General features: G+C 38.0%; 3 protein-coding genes across 5 annotated transcripts in view; 2 read left to right on the top strand and 1 right to left on the bottom strand.

Annotated features, from left to right (window-relative positions):
• LOC140941153 (ADP-ribosylhydrolase ARH1-like) overlaps positions 1-21,199 on the top strand; it is a 245,793-nt gene that overhangs the window by 143,476 nt on the left and 81,118 nt on the right. The gene's annotated exons all lie outside the window — the stretch shown is intronic.
• LOC140940032 (transmembrane protein 104-like) lies at positions 1,593-12,838 on the bottom strand. The gene is made up of 10 exons (XM_073388903.1): positions 12,695-12,838; positions 12,189-12,310; positions 9,542-9,626; positions 8,287-8,338; positions 7,993-8,051; positions 7,353-7,383; positions 5,805-5,904; positions 5,491-5,581; positions 3,796-3,889; positions 1,593-2,511 (listed from the first exon to the last, which is right to left on the bottom strand). The coding sequence occupies exons 1-10, from the start codon at positions 12,734-12,736 to the stop codon at positions 1,769-1,771; spliced, it is 1,419 nt and encodes a 472-aa protein (XP_073245004.1). The 5' UTR covers positions 12,737-12,838; the 3' UTR covers positions 1,593-1,768.
• Positions 12,926-17,116, top strand: LOC140940033 (N-acetyltransferase 9-like protein). Of its 2 annotated transcripts, XM_073388904.1 has the most exons (7): positions 12,926-13,008; positions 13,243-13,352; positions 13,917-13,976; positions 14,361-14,438; positions 15,103-15,162; positions 15,769-15,863; positions 16,740-17,116. In XM_073388904.1, the coding sequence occupies exons 1-7, from the start codon at positions 12,932-12,934 to the stop codon at positions 16,878-16,880; spliced, it is 621 nt and encodes a 206-aa protein (XP_073245005.1). In that variant the 5' UTR covers positions 12,926-12,931; the 3' UTR covers positions 16,881-17,116. The 2 variants fall into 2 exon arrangements, with proteins under 2 accessions (XP_073245005.1, XP_073245006.1); XM_073388905.1 differs by lacking the exon at positions 13,917-13,976.

A 21,199-nucleotide genomic window follows, 5' to 3' on the forward strand; every position in this document is an offset into this window, starting at 1 on the left:
GTGTGTGTAGATATGCATGTCCTGTATACAGTACAGACTGTATAAATATTGCACGAAGTATATTTATAGTTTAAAGGTGGCTCGATAGGGTTTTTCAGAGTCAATATCTCCCAAGTTTGAGCATAAACTACGTCGCCATTAACAAGGATTCGGAAAAATTACCACCACAACTTTATTAGACAAAGATGAAAATTGCATTTCAAAAGCGCTTCGTTTTCCACAGATAACAGCCGAACATCAAGATTGTCCAGTTTTTACCGTATTTCTAACCATAAAAACTCCGTCCAAAATATCTTGATGCCGCTCCCATAGATTTTGCTTAAACTTCACGAACATCGAGGCGGTTATTGATAGAAAAGGCTCCCGTGAACGATTTGGAAGAACGGTTCTCAATACCGAGATGAAATAGATAATGGCGTCATTTCGTTGCCATGACAACTCTGATGTCATTGCAACCCTGATCATAACAAATTTTTATCTTTATCTAATGCAGCTGTGGAGCAAATTTTTCCAAATCTTTGTTAATGGCGACGTAGTTTATGCTTAAACTTGGGATATATTGCCCTAAAAAACGCCGATCGAGCCACCTTAAAAAGGGAGTGTGCAGTATATATCGTTAAAATACCTTCGTACTATCCCCTAAAATTACACCTACTGAGTGGTTACCCAGCGATCTTGCTCACGTCATGTAGGGAGTTCAAGCAACCAGGGCGACGGAAACGGAGACGTCATTTATTAAGCCCCGTGTAAACGGAGCCAACATCGTTGGATGTTACATTTTGCCGTTTGCACACTCTGTTGTATGTTGTTGGGAGTTCTTGTGCAAAGTTTGAAATCTGTCAAACTTTTAGCCACGTGCCAACGGTCGCAACAATTCCAAACATTGTTGGGAGTTGTTGCGTCTGTTTGCACGTAGCTCAATGTGCATTCGCGGTCTTTTAAAAGTTATGGCGGTTATTTCTACTGGGTCAATTGGTCAAATGTAAGTTCTGCAAACATGACAGTTTGCCTGGGCGAGTACCTTAAGCGAGAACATCAAAGTTTAACTGAAATATAAAAAATTGTCATCTTTAATACGTCACATTAGAAAGTTCCACGTTTTAGTCATGCAGTGACAACAAAGAAATCTACAAAAACTTGTGCTGCACGTGGAGAGTTGTTGTTTTGCTTATCAAACCAATTGCTCTTTTTTGGAGTTACCGTTTCCGTTGCCGTGGCGTGGTTGAGGTAACCTGGATGAACACTTTTACTTAGCAGATTTAATTTACTTATATGCCGGCAAAATTAAAAACCAAACAACTTGTGGATTCATACCAGTGAACTGAATACACAAGACCAAAATGCGCGTATATTTTCTGGCAATGAAATGCAACTAAAAGTTGTAGGAATGATGTAATTTATAGCGTTCACGTTTCGCAGCCAAATGTATGTATTGCATTTGTTGATAGAAAGTTTTTAATATATGAATGAATTTGTAGAAAATGTTAGACAAGTTGTAAAGGAGCTCACCAGCCAACAAAATAAACGTGTCTGTTTGTTTGGGCGAATAAGTGTTGTGTACATAATATTTTAGAGAAACGAAGGAGTGCTAATTTCCACCAAAATACAATTTTATTTCTCTAAAATATACCCAGCTATCAGTTGTTTCTCATATTCCAAATACTTTAATGTTGAAACGAATTACGTCTCACTTCACTGAATTATTTCTTGAAAATGTATAATTGCAAAAATGGAGGCTAATTAATATTCTTATTCATTCATATGATCATTATTTTCTTGTAATTATATGATTTGCCGTCACAAAGGCTATGCAGACAACCGCCCATCCAATCACGAACATGATCCACCAACGACTTCCAAATGGTGACGTGTGCTTGTTGTCATAGTAACCCGTTAGCTCTATTATCTTTTTCCTCCCAAAGTAAGCTAGACAGGCAGGGATTACATATTGAACCCCCGCCCCGGCGTATGAACCCGTAACCCCTACGAGAATTTCCAAGTTCTGGGTGATGAACGCCACTGCAATCGGTAGGGTAATTGTAACAAGGGGGAATACGATCCGGTCCACCACCCAGGGGTATGGGCTTCCCTCGCGATAGAAGAGATTCTTTAAATTGTCGCGGAGAGTTATGGAGATAATCGGAAAATTTGTGCTCAGAGTGAAGACAGGGAAGAGCGCGAGAAAGTATCCGGCGAATTTTCCACTGTTTCCCCAGAAGTTCAACGTGTAGAGATCTTTAAGTTCTTCCACTCGGAAAGCAAAGATAGCCGTGAATGATAAAAGAGAGTAAAAAACCAAGACAATAGCGAAGTCGGCGAAAAATAGCTGTGTGATGCGTGACTTGTTTTTCAATGGTGTTATCAGGGAAGGAATGGAATGCTGGCACATGTACGAATACACACAGACACCAAACAGATTAGGAAGCCCCGAGAAGTCAGCGGCTGGTGTGTCGTGTCGGGGTTTGTATTTGACGATCCTCATAATAGCAAGGACAATCATCATGATAAAGGCTGTGGAAATGAAAAGATGTTGATCAGCTATGATTTTGCTAAGGTGGAGTCACAATTTAAAGAGCAAGGCCTTGGTTGGCTTAACTAAAAAATAGGCTATTTCCAACCGAATCCTTCAGGGTATTGCTCTCTTGTTCTAATTAAAACTTTTGTTATTTAAACCTCACTGGGATTACCAAATTTAAACATGACAGAAAGAACGAAATGAAGTAAAAAGACGTCATAGTGCAAATTGGCCATAGGGAAAACAAAAGGCTATTATTGTCAAAATAGCACCCACATAAAAATAATGTTTTCAAAGAATTGTACATCAATTTTTCGCACAAATTAAAAGGACGGTGAAAACGCCGCCCGGCCCGACATTTTAAAATATTTTTTCAAGTTTACCCGAATGTAATCCGCTTTAATCTTCTCCAGTTTTGCCCACCCATTACCCTGGGTGCCAGAGACTTTTCTAGCGCGGTTTCCGGTGGTTTCTGTCAAGTCTTTATAGTGACCCGCGCGAAAAGCTTTTTCGAGTTTTTCTGGCGGCTTCGGCCTTCGGCCAACACCGAAAATTCCCGCCGCACGCGAGAAAAACCTCTGGTACCCGGGGTACCCACCCATGCTCTGTTCCCAATTTTGCTTTTACGCCTTTTAACGGTATCTAACAGATATTTTAAAAATTCCGTCTATTCTACGATCAGTTGGCATTTGCTGAAATTGTCTGAAAACCGTCAAAGCCCTTTTGCAAAATGTATTATCACGACTAGGAACCTGAATCATACAAGCAGAGCAGGGAAAGACCCAGGTCCAATTGCCCGGGGCAGGTAAATTTTGATCCTGGACAAGTAAAAATAGAAGTTTGATGGCCCAGTGGGCATGTGAAATTAGCCTCAGTGGCCCCGTGCCTGTCTGCAAGTGTCAGCTTGGTAAAGGATAATTTCCATAAAGAAAGTACTATTTCAAAACTGAAGACTGGAAGATTAGTAACACAACATTATTAGTTGAAAGCATGAATTCATTTAAAATCCAAGTGGACGTTTGTTGACTCGTGTCACTCCTTCGGTCGCCAAATTGGTCAAAACATAGTACCTTTAAAAGAACTATATATGATAAAGCATTGTGTGTACCCCTTGGGCAAGTCATCTTGAAGTGGGGGCAAGTGAAAACTATGATGTGTTTTCACTGCTATGATTATCTTTTTCCTTGATACTTTGCCTTATCAGATACCAGGAAAAAAACTTAAAAAATACTATGAACATTCATCACTTAAAGGATTACAAGTGACCGAGTGTTACTTACCCATCCATCTCATAAAAGAAGTAAAAATCTGCAGGTATTTTGTCTTTTGAACATTGAAGAAAGTAAATGGTCCTAACGTGACCGCGAAAATCGCCTGTAAACAACAAAAGATAAGGGTTAGGCATCTACAGTATATTTGGGCTGTGTTTTGAGGCGATGCAATTTTTCTTCTCTTTTCAGTTTGTTTAGCCGTTTTGGATATACTTTGTAATTGGTCGTTCTCCTACCATGTCAATTTTTTTAGTTTTATGTTTATGCACAAGATTTCCTCTCGGGTTGTTTGCGTAAATGGTAAGCACCCCAAGTTAGTACAACAACAACAACAACAACAACAACAACAAAGTAAGGCCTGTTTCAAACGTCGTGCTACTACCGTGCTAAGCTGGCTCGACTGTAGCTCGACTGCAGCACGACACTAGCACGACTTGGCTTCAGACGTCGAATTTAATTCAGTGGAATAGAACGGCTATTGCCGGAAACAAAACACAAAAATAAAGAAACGATTTAACAAACTATTAAATGTATTCTAATGTATTCAAAATTTATGAATTGAGTTCGGCACGGCAGTAGCACGACGTTTAAAACCAAGCCGAGCTACTACCGCGTAGCACGCGGCAGTAGCACGACTTGGTTGCAAACGAAGGCGACACGTTTTACAGAGATTACAGAGAAGGTAAAGTTAGAGAAACTACTCAAGCCAACTATTTCCTTTAGTGATACGCGATAAAGTGTATCAGCTTCATTTCTGAATGACCGTAATCAGCAAAGAATCTATTTTTTTCGGAAATTTTAGCTGTAACTTCTCAGAACCAAAACTATCGGTTTTCACCTAGACGTAAGGTGTATTAATAGGTGTTCGACAGATGGTGGGAAATCATAATTTTTCAATTTCATTGAACGATGTAAATCTGAAGGCAAGATAAAAATCACACAGACACTGAAAAATGAAAATGGGCATACACAAGCCATTTGTGTTAGGCCATCCCCTATTCTTTTCTCAGTCTGACCGACCCAAATTTTAGCCATTTCCAAAAAAAAGGACGACGTATTTGAACCTTTTTTGACTTGAACTAATTCTTTTAATCTGAAAATGAGCATTGTAATGACCTTTTCACGCATAGAAGTTTCGGTGGTGTATCCGTTTTGCTTTTACTATGACATCGACCATCATAATTTTCCGCCATAGTGAGTTTGTGTCGATTTGGTGACCATGCCTTGTTGTTTTCAGTCTCCATGGCAATGGGGCCATTTCATTCAATATTCGCCTCCCCACTCCCCTATGGATGAGATTTTCCGAGGGGGTATTTGAAAGTTATTTCCAAAGGGGTGGCTGTGTCGGCACTCTTTGATCTTTAGAATATTTCTGAGGGGTATGAGAAAAAAAATCCCTTTATATTTGTTTTGTATTTCTAAAGGGGGGATGCTGTGTCGTTACTTTTGATCTTTTTTTCTTAGGGTGGGTAAAAGTCAACTCACCTTATCCACGGGGTGGGGGGGGGGGGGGGGTGGCTATTAAATGGAATGGTCCATGATTCTGGGGTTTCAGGCCTCCTATTCTCAGACTTCTTGTGATTTTTTTTACTAATTTTTTCATCTGACCGACCGACCCAAAATCAGGAAACGCTTTCGACGCTAAAAGAAAGAAAGGGGGATGGCCTTAAACAAAACAAAAGAAAAAACCATACAGTTACTTACTAAGAATACTCGATAAACATTCATTTCCGTAACAGAATTCCAACAGGGTTTAGAGGCAGAGAAAGACGTTTCATTTCCAGATAGCGATCCACTGCAAAACAGAAGTAGTACACGGCTGATTACAAATACGACACTTTGTACACGGGCACTAAGGCGGGCTTCGAATCTCTGCGAGGTAAACACGCGCGCGTTTTTAGGCGTCCTACCGACAGTCCACTGTTTGACGTGCCTGTGCGTATGTTTCAAAATGACCAAAAGCTGCCTCCTACATATAGAAGGGGCGCATTGTCTTCACGGCGTACCAGAAAACTTACCAAGCAATTTGTGTGAGGGACTTTGGAACTGCTGCAGCATAAATTGCCAAGTCACCATAAAGGTACAGAGCAATACAGAAGTAAAAAAGGCGAACACCAACTGGGAAAACAACAACAACAATCAATGCATCATTGAAATTTAGTGTAATTACCGTCTGTGTTAAGCCAATTAAATACTGTCAAGTTGGCTGTTTCCGAGTTGCTCCAAGCCTCTGTTTCAAAGCTAAGCTAAGTGCGAAACTATTAATATAAAAACGATTTTTCATTGTCACGCAAATAAATCTCATTTTAAAAAGAAAGGTTTTCCATACCATTAGCCTCGTTTTGAAAGTGAAAGCTTTTGGAACTCAGAAAACTCAGAAATGGCCTATTGATTCATCCTCAGTCTCAGTCTAAATGAAAATGTGTATGGAGACCGGGCACAATTACGCTTATGGCCCTCGCCCACCGGAGCCCCGCGGACTTCCAAACTCATCAGGTCAGACGTTCTGACTGCACGGTTTATTCTGACTGAGAAATTGGCCAATGAGGGTCAAATGGGTCCCCTTCTGTAATTTTAGGGGGCCCTTTTTCAAGAAAGGGGGCACCAAATCCAAATACACTGAGTGCTTTTTTGAGACTTTTGACATTCCACATGGGTCGGACTCGCCGGACGCTTTGCCGCCATTTTGGAACATTCTGGGCAACTGAGAAAGCCTCGGCTCGAATTATACTGCAGAATCCCGGATGTTTGTCTGGAGAAATAATGACTCAAAAGAAGAAAAGTCCAGAAAAGAAAGGCAACTGTTACGGTAAGAGGCTATAAAAGTTCAAAGTAAGTTTATAGAGCGGCCGTCAAATCAGTGTTGTTGTCAGTGATGTTTTCGAATACTTTATTTCAAAAAAAAAAAATAGTACTTAACTTATCCTTGGGTCTATTTTTTGGCACCCCATTTGACCCAGCAACTTAAATTTTTTCCAAATTGCGGAAATCCCGCAAGGCCGTGCTCTTAAATAAACCCTGTGACTATCAAATGAAAAGCTGCCTGGAATCCAGTTGTTCTTCCAATTTGCCTTGTGCAATAACTGGAATTAAAGGAAGATTCAGGGCCTTATTCCAAGGATCTCTTCAAATGACACAGCTTATTCCTCAGAGTCGAATATATTGCTCTTTTAAAGAGGATTTAAATAATTATAAGGCCTCAAATCTCCCTTTGATTCCAGTTATTGCACAAGGCAAATGCAGAATGCTGCAAGGGTTTTTCTGTGATTTTCATTGGAATAGGTAATGAATATCACAGAAAAACCCCATGCAGCATTCTGCACTAACACCTCTTGTCAGTTGTGTTCCTTTTTTCGTGTACATTTAACTATCTTTTTTTCACTGAAAACTTAAACAGCTCATTCTTACTAGAGTGGAATATAGCAGTTTTGCTAGCTCACAGACACCTGTTTTATACAAACACACCACAGTATGACAGTATCTCTGTACAAGTGATACAATGTACCCTGGTTTAATAAATTTTTGTTGAGTAAAAACAGCAAAAGGTACAACTGAAGACAACTTACTTTTACTGAAAAAGAGATCAGCCATCTGACCCTGCAGACAAGCATCAAGGTATATTATAACATTGACTTGAGTGAAGTCACAGAATACAGCATGATTAAGAATTGGTGGTAAACAGATTGAGGAAGATGTTCAGTATCCACCTAGGCTGAAGGCCGGGTATTCCTCAAAAAGCAGATACACTGTATTGTGTAACATCCATCCCGGAAAATTTTGCAGATTCTTCCTATTTTTAGGTCAGTATTAAATGCAGCTATTCTTTCCTCCAGCTTTAACATTTTCTGCATTTTCTTGAGTTCTGTACTGCCACATACAACAGCTAATAATCTTAAGCTGCTGCAGGGTGCTGTTTTAACATCATTAATGGATAATCACGTTATTTGTTCCATCCTTGATGCCAGTGATCAACTAACATCAATGATGAAATAATAACAAACATCTTCCAAATTTTGTCATTGCTAGCACTTTTTCAGTTTCCTCAGAGTATCCCTTTTATGGAAGCTTCAAGTGTAGTATCATTTGAAAGAAATTATTATTTTCTTTTGGGAGCCACACCATTCAATTTAGTCAATTAGCCAGACCTTAGGAAATGTCCTTAATCATAAATAAATAAATAACTAAAATAATATTAATTCCACTTACCATCTCTACCTTTCTTGTTATATCATATAAGCCAGGAGCTTGATCCTCATTCACATTATCTTAAAGAAAATAAATAACAATTAAATAATACTGATGCATTTGTATGACAAGAACACTTCTGAACACAGGCTGAACACTTTTCAAAAGACCCAATAATTCAATAGCTTTGGAAAGTTCTGAAAGACTTGTAACAAAATGTAGGCTTCAAAGCTTACTGGTATGTCAGAGATTGAATCAGCTGTGAAAAGAATAAAAAGTATTCAACTCAGGAAAGCGCCATCTAGTTAGACTTACTGATTAGTAGTGGTCGATCTTCTTCTGAGTTGGATAAAGTTTGTGGGGGAATCTACAAAATGATACAAAAAAGACAATGCCAGCAGTTAAACATCAAGGTATTTACAAAACAGGCATCATTGCAGACATCTAGCTGCCACATAAAATGAAGAAATTAAAAACTTCAAGTGAGATTTTACAACCATAAAGAGGTTTACAGGAGTAAACCATAACAGAAAAATTAAGCTAATTAATGGTGTATTGATCCACCTTTGAATTTGCTTCAAAAGAGCAATACACTGGAACCTCTCCCTTGGGATAGTCCTAGACTATTCAAGGGACAGTACCTCCATTCAGGGGACACAAATTTTGGCGCCCGAAAAATGTTAACAAAATCTTTGTATTTGTTACCTCTATGGAAGGGACACATATATCCTCTATTTCAGGGGAAAGGGACACTTTTTCTGGGACTTGAAACATGGGTTTAACCTCCATTCAGGGGACACCCTAGCACTCAATAAGTGACCACAAACATCACTGATAAGTTAAAGTGTTCATCAGTACATGTAAGTCAAAATGGCGACAGCTTTCAGAAAAATTGATCTATTTCACTGAAATCGATGTACTGCACTTGTGGAAATTTAACACAACATAACAGGCTGAGATACATGTACAGCTGTAGGTGAATCATGATTTTTTATACATGTTGTAGTTAATTTTTTATCTCAGGAAATTTTTACTTTTCCTTTGTTTTGGGCTATGATAATGTATGCTAATGAATTTGAAACAAAGCAAACATAAAAATTTCCTGGGATACACATGTAAAATTATATTAACTACAACATGCATTATCTATAAGCTGCTTGACAGCAGCAGCTTCTGAGGCAAAATAAAAGAAAATACTTTATTTTTTGGTTAATATTTATTATTAAATAACCCCAGCTCAACCACCATTCAAGTGACACCTCTGATCTGTTCAGGGAACACTTCTCTTTGTCCCTGAGGGTGTTCCCTGAATAGAGGTTCCACTGAATACAAAACCCGCCCTCCTTCTTCCCACCTCACCCATTCACCTCTCCACCTCTCTTTTTCACCCTCGGCTAATGCCCACGCATTTGCCATTTCATATTGCCCATGGCTATGCATATTAATACACTATTTGTTTGAACTCCCCCATAAATTTTTTCTTACAGTGTAAGCGTTGTTCTTTAGGGTGTCATGTATGCATTTTACGTGGGTAATCACACAACAACTATTGCACATATATGATACTCACTGATAAACTCTTGTCTTCAGTTTTTAGTCTTAAAAAAGCATTAGCAGCAGCCATTGCCTCAATCATAAAAGTGGCTGTTATAAAACTGAAAAGAAAAAAAAAAGCAGAAGTTTAGCTAAAATGAGCAACAGTCCATATAATTAAAACCTTAAATTGGTTGTAATTTCCCCTACAAAAATCCAGCAGAATCAGCCTAACTTCTAAAACACTATTTTTTTATTCCCTGTAATTCAAACCAAACTTGACTTCTCCCCTGTGAAAATCAAACACAGTGACTGATTCAACCCCAGTTTTCCTTCACTTGATGTTTTGAACCAATTAAGTTCAACCCTGAACTGCCCATAAACACCTGGGGGGAGCGTGCAGATTGACATCCCTAATGTACCATTTGTGATGTCATCAGCTTTTAACAGCCACATGGACAAATTACTTTGTCATCAGCTACAGCTGTAACTAGTGCAGGGAGAAGAGATATCAAAACCATGTCAGCATGAGCATGATTCATCAAGGAGACTAGAGAAAAATGTGAAAAACCATTAAAAAATGACCCAAAAATTCCAATGAAAATCTTGTTCCACTACGTGGGTGTACCTCCTTCCATCTAATCCTTTAATCCTAAACTTTCCCCCAAAACTTTTCCCACGCCCAACAAAAGAAAAAAACATGGCAAGAAAAGTAAACAAAAGATTTTGCTTTCTTTGGAAGCCAATATTTAGCACTGATTTAGCATCTACAAGAGAAGGCCTCAAAGTTCTCAACTTATGGTTAATGGTTGTCTTGGGCAATTTGTTCTTTTTTTTTTTTACTGTTACCAGAAAATGGCTCACTATAGCTAGCTTTCAAAGGTATTTTTTGGCAAAATTTCGAGGAGCAAATCAACCCTACTAGTCACCAAATCATTGTGATGGCCACTTTAAAAAATTGAATGAAATAGGTACATCTAATTAAAAAAGCTGATAATATATTTTAATATCAAATGGATGCTTACAGAAACATCTTAAATGATAGGGTGCAAAGAAGGCAAATGCAAGAAAACCCCTATACGTCTGGCAACATGAATTTGTAAAACTGAATTTGAGGGATTTTTGGCCTCTAATTTTAGATGTTTACAACCTACAGCACTGATGAGAAGTTTAAAGCATAAAGGATTATTACTTAGGAATTTTCACATAGGAATACTGGGAGAGTTACTTTTCCATGACTAAAAGGTGGGGAATGTTTGCTGTTTAATATCTTAGAGCCGCCTCAGGATGTTAATATTTTACAATAAAGAAAAGGTTCTATATATGGTGTATCACATGTGATTCACATGAAATTTATATATAAATTTAGAAAGACATATTTAGTCACTTTGGTTGAGACCTAGTGGTTAAGTCCCAAGAGTGACCAACACCAATTTTCTCCTAACCATATCACAACATGATCAAGAAAAAAGGTTATGAGAGTAAATAAACTGATCACCTAAGTGAAAGTGCTTCGATCTTTCTACAATTCGTCTTTAGTAGTTCTTCAAGGAAAGGTATGGAGAAGAATATGGAGAATTTGTATGTTGTTCTTGGGACTAAAAAGGTGAAAGGCTAAAGACTCAGGTTGACAAAAAACAGGCATTTGCAGTCACTGTTCTGCCATAATGCATTTGTGTGCCATTCATAACACCCCAATAAAGATAGCAGAGCCATCTTCAATATTGGTATGCATCACTATAACTCATAAACAAGTCAGATGAAAGCCTGTGAGAATTAAGCTGCCACTGCATACACTGTACATGTATAGCTTTGCCCACCCTTAACCCTTTAAGCCTAAATATATATATCCAGATACAAATTCTCCACACTAGTCACCATACATCAACGTAAAGAATTAGGTGAGATAATTTGATAACACATTAAAGTATTTTTCCTGTGGTGATCATTTCATAAATTCTCATTTAATAACCTTACTTGATTATGTATTGATATTATTTGGAGAAAACTGATATTGTTCACTCTTGGAACTGGAGGGTTAACTTTGACTTTGGGAAGTGCATGTGCAAAAGTAGATGCACTTAATATTACTTTGTCATCCAAGTTGTAAAATTTTTGTCCTAAAAGAAAATCATCCCAAGCAAAAAAAGAGGTAAAGGCAGCCCCTCCCCCTCTAATTGGTCCCTGTGTCACATGAAAGTCACAATAAATTTTATCTCTTGGAATTAGGGTCTTATGGATTTTGCTCATAAAATTGAGTAGCCTGGTATTTTAATGTTGCTTTGGATCACTCAAGAAACCAGAGGGTATTACGTATGCTCAAAATTATGCTCTGCTAGAGTTATTATGTTCCTACTAATAAAAAATGCCAGACTGCTACGGAACTTTTCCCTCCTGCACCTACTAAATAAACACTCCTACATACAGCCTTACTTACAGCTGTACATTTTAAAGAAAAACACGAAAGTGCATTTTTCCAAAACTTCAATTTTAATTTGACAACATCTGATTTTAAAGCTTAAATATACTTATCTTATTATTATGCTCAAAATTATACCGGCATTAGTCCTCCAGATACTAATTGAAATGAGTGATTATAACAGCAAACATATTATTTTCTCAATAACCTTACACCTACAAACATGTATGTTTGTTGAAGTAAAACCAAGTTAAGGAAAACTAACCTCATCAAACACAAAACGCCAGTGAGGACAACCGCAATAACCCAACCAGCACTTGCAAAAGCTTTGGGCATTGTCAAAGCTCCAACTCCAATGATTAGATTGAAAATATATACAAAGGCGACCTGGTTGCAAATAAAAGAAAATACAATTATAAGTTAAATTTTTTCAAAGGACAAAAAAGTACTGACTGTTCTAGCATTTAATTTTGCGTTGGCGGCCGGCAGGGAAGAAGAACGCAGCTGCAGGCTTCGATTCTATCGAAATCGAAAATCACCATTCGTTTTCTTCAGTATCCGAAACTTACGTACAGAAGCAAACACTACATCTTCAAATAAATGGAAAACAACTCCTTAAACAGGAGAAGCGAAAAACTGTCAAACGAAGACATACTAGTGCAATAAAAAAAAGTTCCGCGTGTCTCGCAAGAAAAACGTTAATGGGAAAAACATGTTGCGCAAAAGATTCCCCACAATGATGAAACGTTTAGCTGCCTGGAATATACTTACTGGTGCAGAATACAGGGAGCCGGTTTCGGTTTCAGCTGGCATTTTAGCTTTGAACTATTCCAGACTGTTTGCAAGTAAGAAGCGATTTTAAAAACAGTGTGAATATGACGTCCGGAGCATTTTAAAGTTAACTTCCGGCGGGTTAGCGCGTGACTTGACCTTGAACGTCACGATTAAAATTACTGCTTCATGTAAACTTCATGAAACTTCAAGTTCGCATTGCCTGCATTGCTGGGGATGCGAATCAACAGTAAAACTGTTTTGGAAGGGGAAAAGGTTGTGTTAGTCCCCTACAGGAAAGAACATGTTCCAAGGTTTGTAAATTTATTCTTGTAGTAATTTTTATGGTTTTAACTGCGTGAAGGACAAATAGGGTTAGCTTCTTAGCTTATTTAAAAACGCACACTGCAAACAGCGCAGCAAATAAGTGGAAATGAAGATCAGCTGAATAAACAATTTACCACGTTATATACATTTTTAAAACTGTTATTTTTCCTTTGCATCTTCTGTTCTTTTTGTTGAAATGAATTTTAAATATCCTTATGTAGATACCATGACTGGATGCAATCTCCTGAGCTGCTGGAACAAACAGCATCTGAAAGGCTTACTTTAGAACAAGAATATGACATGCAAAACAGTTGGTTTCAGGATGAAAACAGTAAGCCGGACTGCTGAGAACTAAACCCATACATTGTCCTTTCTGTGAATGTATCATCTCCCGGAAAGCTTCTAAAACACTAAAGCAAAACATAATTGTTATCTCCAGGAAGGAGGTTTGAAGAAAAAGGAACTATTAATTAAACCTCAAAATTTTATCTAACTATTGAAAGCAATTTATTGAAAGTAGCATATTGCTCAGACTCAGGAAACTAAAATCATGTGTCCTCCTGAACTCGCCTCCAGCAGAACAAAGAGACGTATATCTAGTTAAACATCAAGGGCCAAAAACTTAAACGTAGTTTAGCCAGTATTTAACAAAACTGCATTAATAATAATAATAATAACAACAATAATAATCAACTTTATTTAACGAGGGTAACACGGGACGGTACTTCAACTGAATAACTAGTGGCCGTCAAACTAAAATGATACAAGAAAAATTAAGTAACCAAAAATACATATCGTTAAAGAAAAAGAACTATAAATAATATTTGGCCCTAAGTGTTTCTTTATATTTGGCTTAAAAAATAAATTATTATTGATGTAGTGATATTTATTTTAGAGTGTACATTTATTATCTTGGACAAAAGAAAATGGCTACAACCTGAGACGACAGAGACAGGTTTGAAAAATTTCTTGTAATACTTTTTTGAGGATGAATGCTAAAAAAATTTCCATACTACATGTACTATGCATGCCCCCCCTCCCGGGGGGGGGGGTACTCGACCAATATTTGGGTAGAGGTGAGCTACTGAGGGTTTGAAACCCTGACCATGTTTAGGACAAAAAATTCCTAAAATACTTACATGTACACTAGTTGTTTAGGACAGACTTGTGCAAAATTATATACCCTGTTTAGGATAGAAGGGATGAAAACCAGACACTGTCCAGCGGCACATCCACGTATCGGTCATATAAGGGAGTATACCCTGGGACTATGGGTCAAGTGAAATTGGTAATGATTAAATAAAGTTATTTATCAAAACGATATTTTTTTTGTTTAAAGAGTGCATGGCGGGTGATGTTAACCTCTTCCTTGCTGACAGTCGACGGGATGTGGCAGAGATAGAGATCATGATAGCAGGTAAAAGATGTGAACTGTTTAAGGTTTCAACCCAGGAGTCATTTCATAAGGTAGGTTGAGCATGATCGTGGGAGTGAACGTAGTCCTTAATAGGACTGTTGTTGACAGTGACTGACGTTTTGACAATCCGTGTGGTAGTCATCTTCAGAGTCAATGTGACTGGTATAATGTCAGTTGATGGTATTAAACTCTGGTTATTGAACTGATTGATCAATAATGTTGTGATGTTATTAGTCCTCTGTCAGTTAAACTGTGATGTTATTGGCTATGAAGACTCAAATGTCATTGGTGCAATGATTTTGACCTGTCTATAGTTGCCACAATTTAACAGTTCTTTACTGTTAGTCAAATTGTTGGTTGTCCAGTTGTTCTCTCATAGTTAGTTTTGCTTGAGTTCGTCAATAAGTCATTTGTATAGTGAGAGTATGGGTTCTCGAAATGTCAGTCCCTGTCAATAACAGTCCTATGCAGGTCTACATTCACCCAGACAACCATGCTCAACCCACCTATAAAAGGATATAAAGTTGTCTAGGTGATTCTTGCTGGGTCCTTACAGTACCATCATCATGTAGGCTGTGATGTTTTTGTTTGCCTGTTGCTGGTGTGGATAAATTATTTATATTCTATGAGTAGCAGAGTAATAATTATTTCTTTTTAAATATAGAACCATCTTGTCGAAGAAATGGCCTTGGAAAAGAAGCTCTGCTAACTATGATGCATTATGGTACCGTATGTTGAAAAAATACCATTAGTGTAGCAAATAAATGGAATAACCACAATCACCATCAAAATTGTTGGAAAGGCCACCACTTTCTTCACCTCTTTTTTTTCTTCCTTCCTTCCTCTACCCCTAGGTGGTACAATTGTTTTACAACACTTAAGTGTTTTGCCCATTTAGTAAATTGTTCTGTTATATCCCACCATTGAATAGTGGGGATGATGGAACAACTGATCATGAGGTATGTAGTCTGCTGACGGGCCTTTTGATATAGACTTCTATTAAATTGTTTCACACCTTGGCCAGCCAGGTGAGGTAAGAGTGTCCTCCAGTACACTTCAAGGTAGGTTGAAAGCCTGAATGTATGTACATAATGTTTCCTTGACTCTCCTCTCAAACCATCTGGGTTCCACTGTGAGAATTTTGACACTTTCAAAAATTTAATAAACCTTATGGCCTTGTCTATCTGAATATGAGTAGCAGACCACTTAGATTGTATAATAAATTGTTATTATAGAACCAAAAAAGAAAGCATGTGCTGAATACTGGCATTAATATTTTTATTTTGAACAGTTTTGTCTAATTGTGTCTTGTCTCTTTTGGGCATTATAGGTAACACCACCTTAGGAATCCAAAAATATGAAGCAAAGATTGGTTGTAGTAATGATGCAAGTTTAAGACTGTTCAACAAAATAGGATTTACAGAGGTAAATTTTGGTTAATATCTAGTGTTGAGGTCTTGCAATGGGTAAAAATGGTGACAATCCTCTTAGAAAGCACTGACAATCAACAGAAAAAGAAGAAAATATTGTGACAGCGACAATCCATTTTCAAGTTGTGAAAGCCACGTCTGTTCACTTTTGCATTTTGGCTGTTTCGGCAGCAAAATAACAAAGTTCTCTCTTCCATTATTTCTGAAGATTTTCTGTCAGTTTCTGCTGCTAGCTAGGGCAAGTAAGTATTAGGGCTACTTCAGGTTCAGCAGAGCCAAGATCTGGAATGCACTTTCTCTGGACCTGAGGAGCGAGCACCATATTAATAAGTTTGCGTTTGACCTAAAACGTCATTTTAGATCCAAGCCTATATGAGCTTTCCTTACCTTTGTTATACTTAGTTGTACCATTTGTTATCTTTATTTTGTTGTGTGTGTTGTTTTTTCTTTTCATCGGGGTCCCATTCAGACCAGCCTTGCTGAACTGGGCATCCCTGTCAAAATATTGTTTAAAATAAAAATGAATAAATATAAGATTGAAGTAGAAAAGTTAGCATTGTGATTAATTATTGTCAGGTTCCATATCTGTGGTAAATTCCAATTATTATTTGAGTATCACAAATTGAAATTTATGCAGAAACGACAGGGACATTTTCGTCCTAGCTAAAATGCAACAGCAGCATATTTTCCCTAACCAACCAAGCAACAGGCAGTCTCAGAAATGACTGACAAAGTGACAGCATACCCACTCCCCCCTTGGAAGGCCTCAATATTCCGTTTTTCTTTCTCTCAGTAAAATGATAAACTTTAACTGATATTAACTATAGTATAAACTAATAGTTGCTTTTGTTTGAATGTTCTTACTCACCAGATTTCTGTTAGTGAAGTGTTCAAAGAGGTGACGTTAGAAATGAATGTCACTGAAGCTGTTCAGCAACACCTTGCACAGGCGACCAGCCACATTTGCATTCACAAATATCCGCTCAGACCTGGTGACACAACTTTGAAGTAGCACAACAGTTACTTTGGTGCGTGGAGTTATTGTAAAGGAACAAGCTGGTTCACTGTCCAGAATAAGGAACAGGTGAAAAAAGTGTCCTGGAGAAAGATCATGCCACAGTCAACTCTATCTCTCATCGCGACCACTTCTCTAAGCGACCACCTCTCATAAGCAACCACTTTGTAAATAACCGTTTTGTTTCTCACTCAAATACTTTTTCAAAAACTCTCTTGTAAGCAGCCACTTGTCTGATTTCTTAATCAACTGCGACCTCTTTTAAGGCGAATGGTACTATGTAATTAAGTGACAACTCCCTCCTAGAATTACTCGAATGTCGCACATATTCGGTTTTTAAGATTGCTGAACCAGGTTGCTGACAAATACACTATAATAACAGTGCATAGTGTACTTCCAGGAAAAGACGAGTATACCAATCACTGTCATTATCGGGGTTGCAAAGAATAATCCTGTGAAGTCACATAAGTGTCTGATATTCTTGTTGACTTTTTAAAAAAGGCTCAAAACACAAAGGCAATCAAGCATTCTAGATTTCTTCAAGATGTGTTTGAATGTGACTGAGTGATTGTAAAATGTAAATACTTTACAGTCTGAATTTAAACTGCAAAAAAATATGTGCACCAAATTTTAAACTGCATTGCACTTGTTTCAGGTATTGAAAGTGTTGTCTATTACCCTAATTTTAGCTCAAAAGGTATTTTATATCTAAGTTTGTTAATCAATTAAGTTTAAAATTATTTTGTTATGTTTTCGGACCTTAAAGGACCACCTCCTATAAGAGACCACAGTTTTCCGTGCACCAAGAGTGGTCGCTCACGAGAGAGCTGACTGTATTTTGTAGGCTAATTTCACAACAGGCTGAATATGTCAGCTTAAATCTCATAAGCAAACAATACAAGTGACCAGTAGTAGATCCAATAATTATTGTTTTGGAAGGCAGGAGGTGGGTGTTTGACTCCTGTATTAAAGGTATGGGGATGCTTGTCAAAAAATCTGGGTGTCTCTAGGTCCTATTTGACCCTACGAGACAATATGTAACCAATTCCCGGAACTAATTAAGTGAGCGCTGTCAGTAGTGATAAAATGTGTTAATATATTACAACATTTAGTTTTCTTAGTTTGAATTACTATTTTCTTATACACTGCCCAAAGCTTTAGCTTTCTGAATACCAGAGTAAGACACTAGTCTGCAATTAACACTCCTAACCGAGACAACAAGTATCCCCGTCTCTTTCATAATCGACATATGGGAGTCACGCCCCTTTCCAACTGTATAGGGCTTTGCCTGGGAAAATTTGGTTTTGGAAAGGTGGTTGCTTATGAGAGTTGGTTGCACAGGGAGTTTCAAGTGTACATGTACTTTCGTGGTACAAATTCTAGTTTCAAAGCCCAGTCTAACTTCCCAAAGCAAATAATTTCTGGATCAGACATAGCTGTCCCTGAATCAAAAGAGGTGCCTTGCTTATTGGAGGTTGGATATTGAAAGAGTCAGCATTACCCATACAGTATTACCTTTACCTATAATATTATTAAGTTAGTACACCTTTTGCTGTTCATTACGAGAAAATACACTATCACTCGCGTGAAACGGCGACCAATAGTCCGAAGATACATTCATTAGTGCGAAAATACGAACATTTGCGCATAAATCAGATTCAATTACGATTTTTGCATTTTGATCAACATTCAATAACACTTTTGGGCATTCATATTCGTTATTCAGCATACAAAAGAGAAAAATGTATTTTCATTAACGCCAACATCAAAGTCATTAACACCATCTTGAAAGTTAATAGGGACAACAGACAAACATTAAAGTGAAAACACTTTTCATAGACCTATTCGGCTAACTCAGTGTTGTACCCAATTCAAATCTCCCAGGGATAAGATTCTTTGTGTATTGTATTTGCATTACAATGTGGCATTCACATTTAAATGATATGGAAATTCCTGAAACAAAATGTTTTATTCCCAAAGGGTTTGAATTGGGTACAACATTGAGTTAGCCGAATAGGTCTATTAACATTTTTATGACACTGTTTGCAATTTAATAGCATTCCAGGACAACTTTAGGATGGATAAGACGCTGATAAGACAAACTTAGCTAAACATTAATGCGCTTGTTCTTTACATGTCAGCTGACATTTAATTAATACACAAAAATGGATTTTCAATTAAGCAATGGTTACCTGGTTTAAAGAACCACACTGTATTGCGCCAATTTGTGTTCGTCGGCGACTGTGGCTATACATTCATCACTTGGACGGCCAGTACATGTATTCATGGTAGGGCGTGACAGGGAGAGGGGGTGTAACGCCAAGTGTGCGGCCAACGAGAACGAGACCTGACTACATGTATATGACCATGGCAATATCACCTATCAAGCTGTTGGTGTAATGACAGCTGCGCGTTTCGGACAAATATGGATCCCAACAAGTAGGCCATCCAGAGCCCTAGGAATCTCACTAGGGGAGTTCGAACGCAACAACTGCAGTGCTTGAAGCTCTGCGCAGAAACATAGACATTGTGACCGCAGCTAAATGTGCTAAGGGTTACCATTTCATAAACCTACCTGCCAAGATGTTCGAATAGAGAGGTTAATACCCGGGGGAGGGGTACTCCCATACATTACCTATACGGGTATGTGCCGCCCAACGGGGTCGTGATTTTGAAGCTCCTGATTTAGAACGGGGTATCCATTTCAGAGGCGTTTTCTAGAACGGGGCATAAAAAATTGTGGATCACGGCTTTATCTTCTGCTTAAAATTGTTGCTGATTATGAAGAAGCATTTATTTGGTGTATAAATCGAACAAATAAAGAAATATCTGTTAAAAAAAACAGGGCTATTTCACTTTACAAACTTTCTAGAACGGAGTGTAAAAAAAATGGCCCATTTCTAGAACGGGGTATCAGTTTTAGGGCGCATTCTAGAACGGGGTATAAAAAATTGGCCCATTTCAAGAAAGGGGTATCAATTGTAGGGGAATTTTTTTTCGAACGGGGTGCCAATTTGGAGTCCTGGGCGCCCGGGGGGGGGACTCCCATATGAAACAGACGGGGATGCTCGTCGTCTCGCTTAGGGGTGTAAATTTTGGATTTTGGTGTCGCTTAGGGTGTTTCGGGCAAAGCGCCAATATTTTAAGCCGCCAAGTTCTCGTTTAGGGTTCCGAGAGGAAACAGAATTACGCGAAAAGAAACAGAAATCAAATTTTCTATTTAACTTTGATGGTTATGTCTTTATATCATTAAAACTCATTGCATGTCGTATTTCTGTGTTTTTAAGCGGTCTCTTTTAGGGGTCAAAATTTGCTTAAGCCACGCCCAGATTGGTCTCCTTTAAGGGTCACAAAAAGCTTGAGCCACGCCCAGATGGTCTCCTTTAGGAGTTAACTTCAAAATTTCCGACGAGCATCCCCGTCTGTTTCATATGGGAGTCCCCCCCCGGGCCTAGGCGGCACATACCCACCCAAAAAATATCCAAGTGCCCCCCCCCCCCCCCCGGGGTTAATGAGGGATATAATAGACTGAAATTCAGGCCAATTTTGTTTGAATGTCTAATGTTTAAATGAAAATCGTTATTTGTGTAATGAATGTAAAGAACGCTCAATTGATTGTACAAGCGCATTAATGTTTATCAGGAGCCCATCAAAATTTGATGGGCTCCTGTGTTTGTCTTATCCATCCTAAGGTTGTCCAGGAATTGAGGCACTCTGTTCCTCAACATACCTTGCTAAATATTTACCGTGCCTTATTTATCCTGTGGTTTGATAGTTTGGGGACAGGCGTCAAAAACACTTTTAGCAAAAATCTTATTGCTCCAGAAAAAAGTTCTCCGTTTCATATTTTTAGCCAACAGGAAAGTTAATGCCATTCCTCTTTTGATTGATGCAAATATCCTGCCAATTAGCTTTCTCTATTTTAAGTCCGTATCGTACCTAATGCATGATATTCATGCTAATTCTGCACCCTCAAAAATGGGTAATTTGTTCGCGCAGACATCATCTATTCATGCATACAACACAAGATCATCCTCAAAAAATTTAATCTTGAAAAACTAAGACAAGCCGTCCCAATTTTTGGCGCTAAATTATGGAATGAGATACCAGGTAGAATGAGAGATATGTCAAAAAAAGTGTTTAAGGGAAAATTAATCAGTGTGCTCTTCGAAATATTAAAAGACAAAGATGATTACCTTGATGCAACCATGATAACACAAGAAATAAAATCGTGATATCCTAAACCTTAGCCTCTTTCACAGGTTGCATTAAACAGATTTGTCTTTCTTGCTTTTGAATTTATTACACATATTTCT

The sequence above is a fragment of the Porites lutea genome, chromosome 6, assembly GCF_958299795.1.
Source record: "Porites lutea chromosome 6, jaPorLute2.1, whole genome shotgun sequence".
NCBI lineage: Eukaryota > Metazoa > Cnidaria > Anthozoa > Scleractinia > Poritidae > Porites > Porites lutea.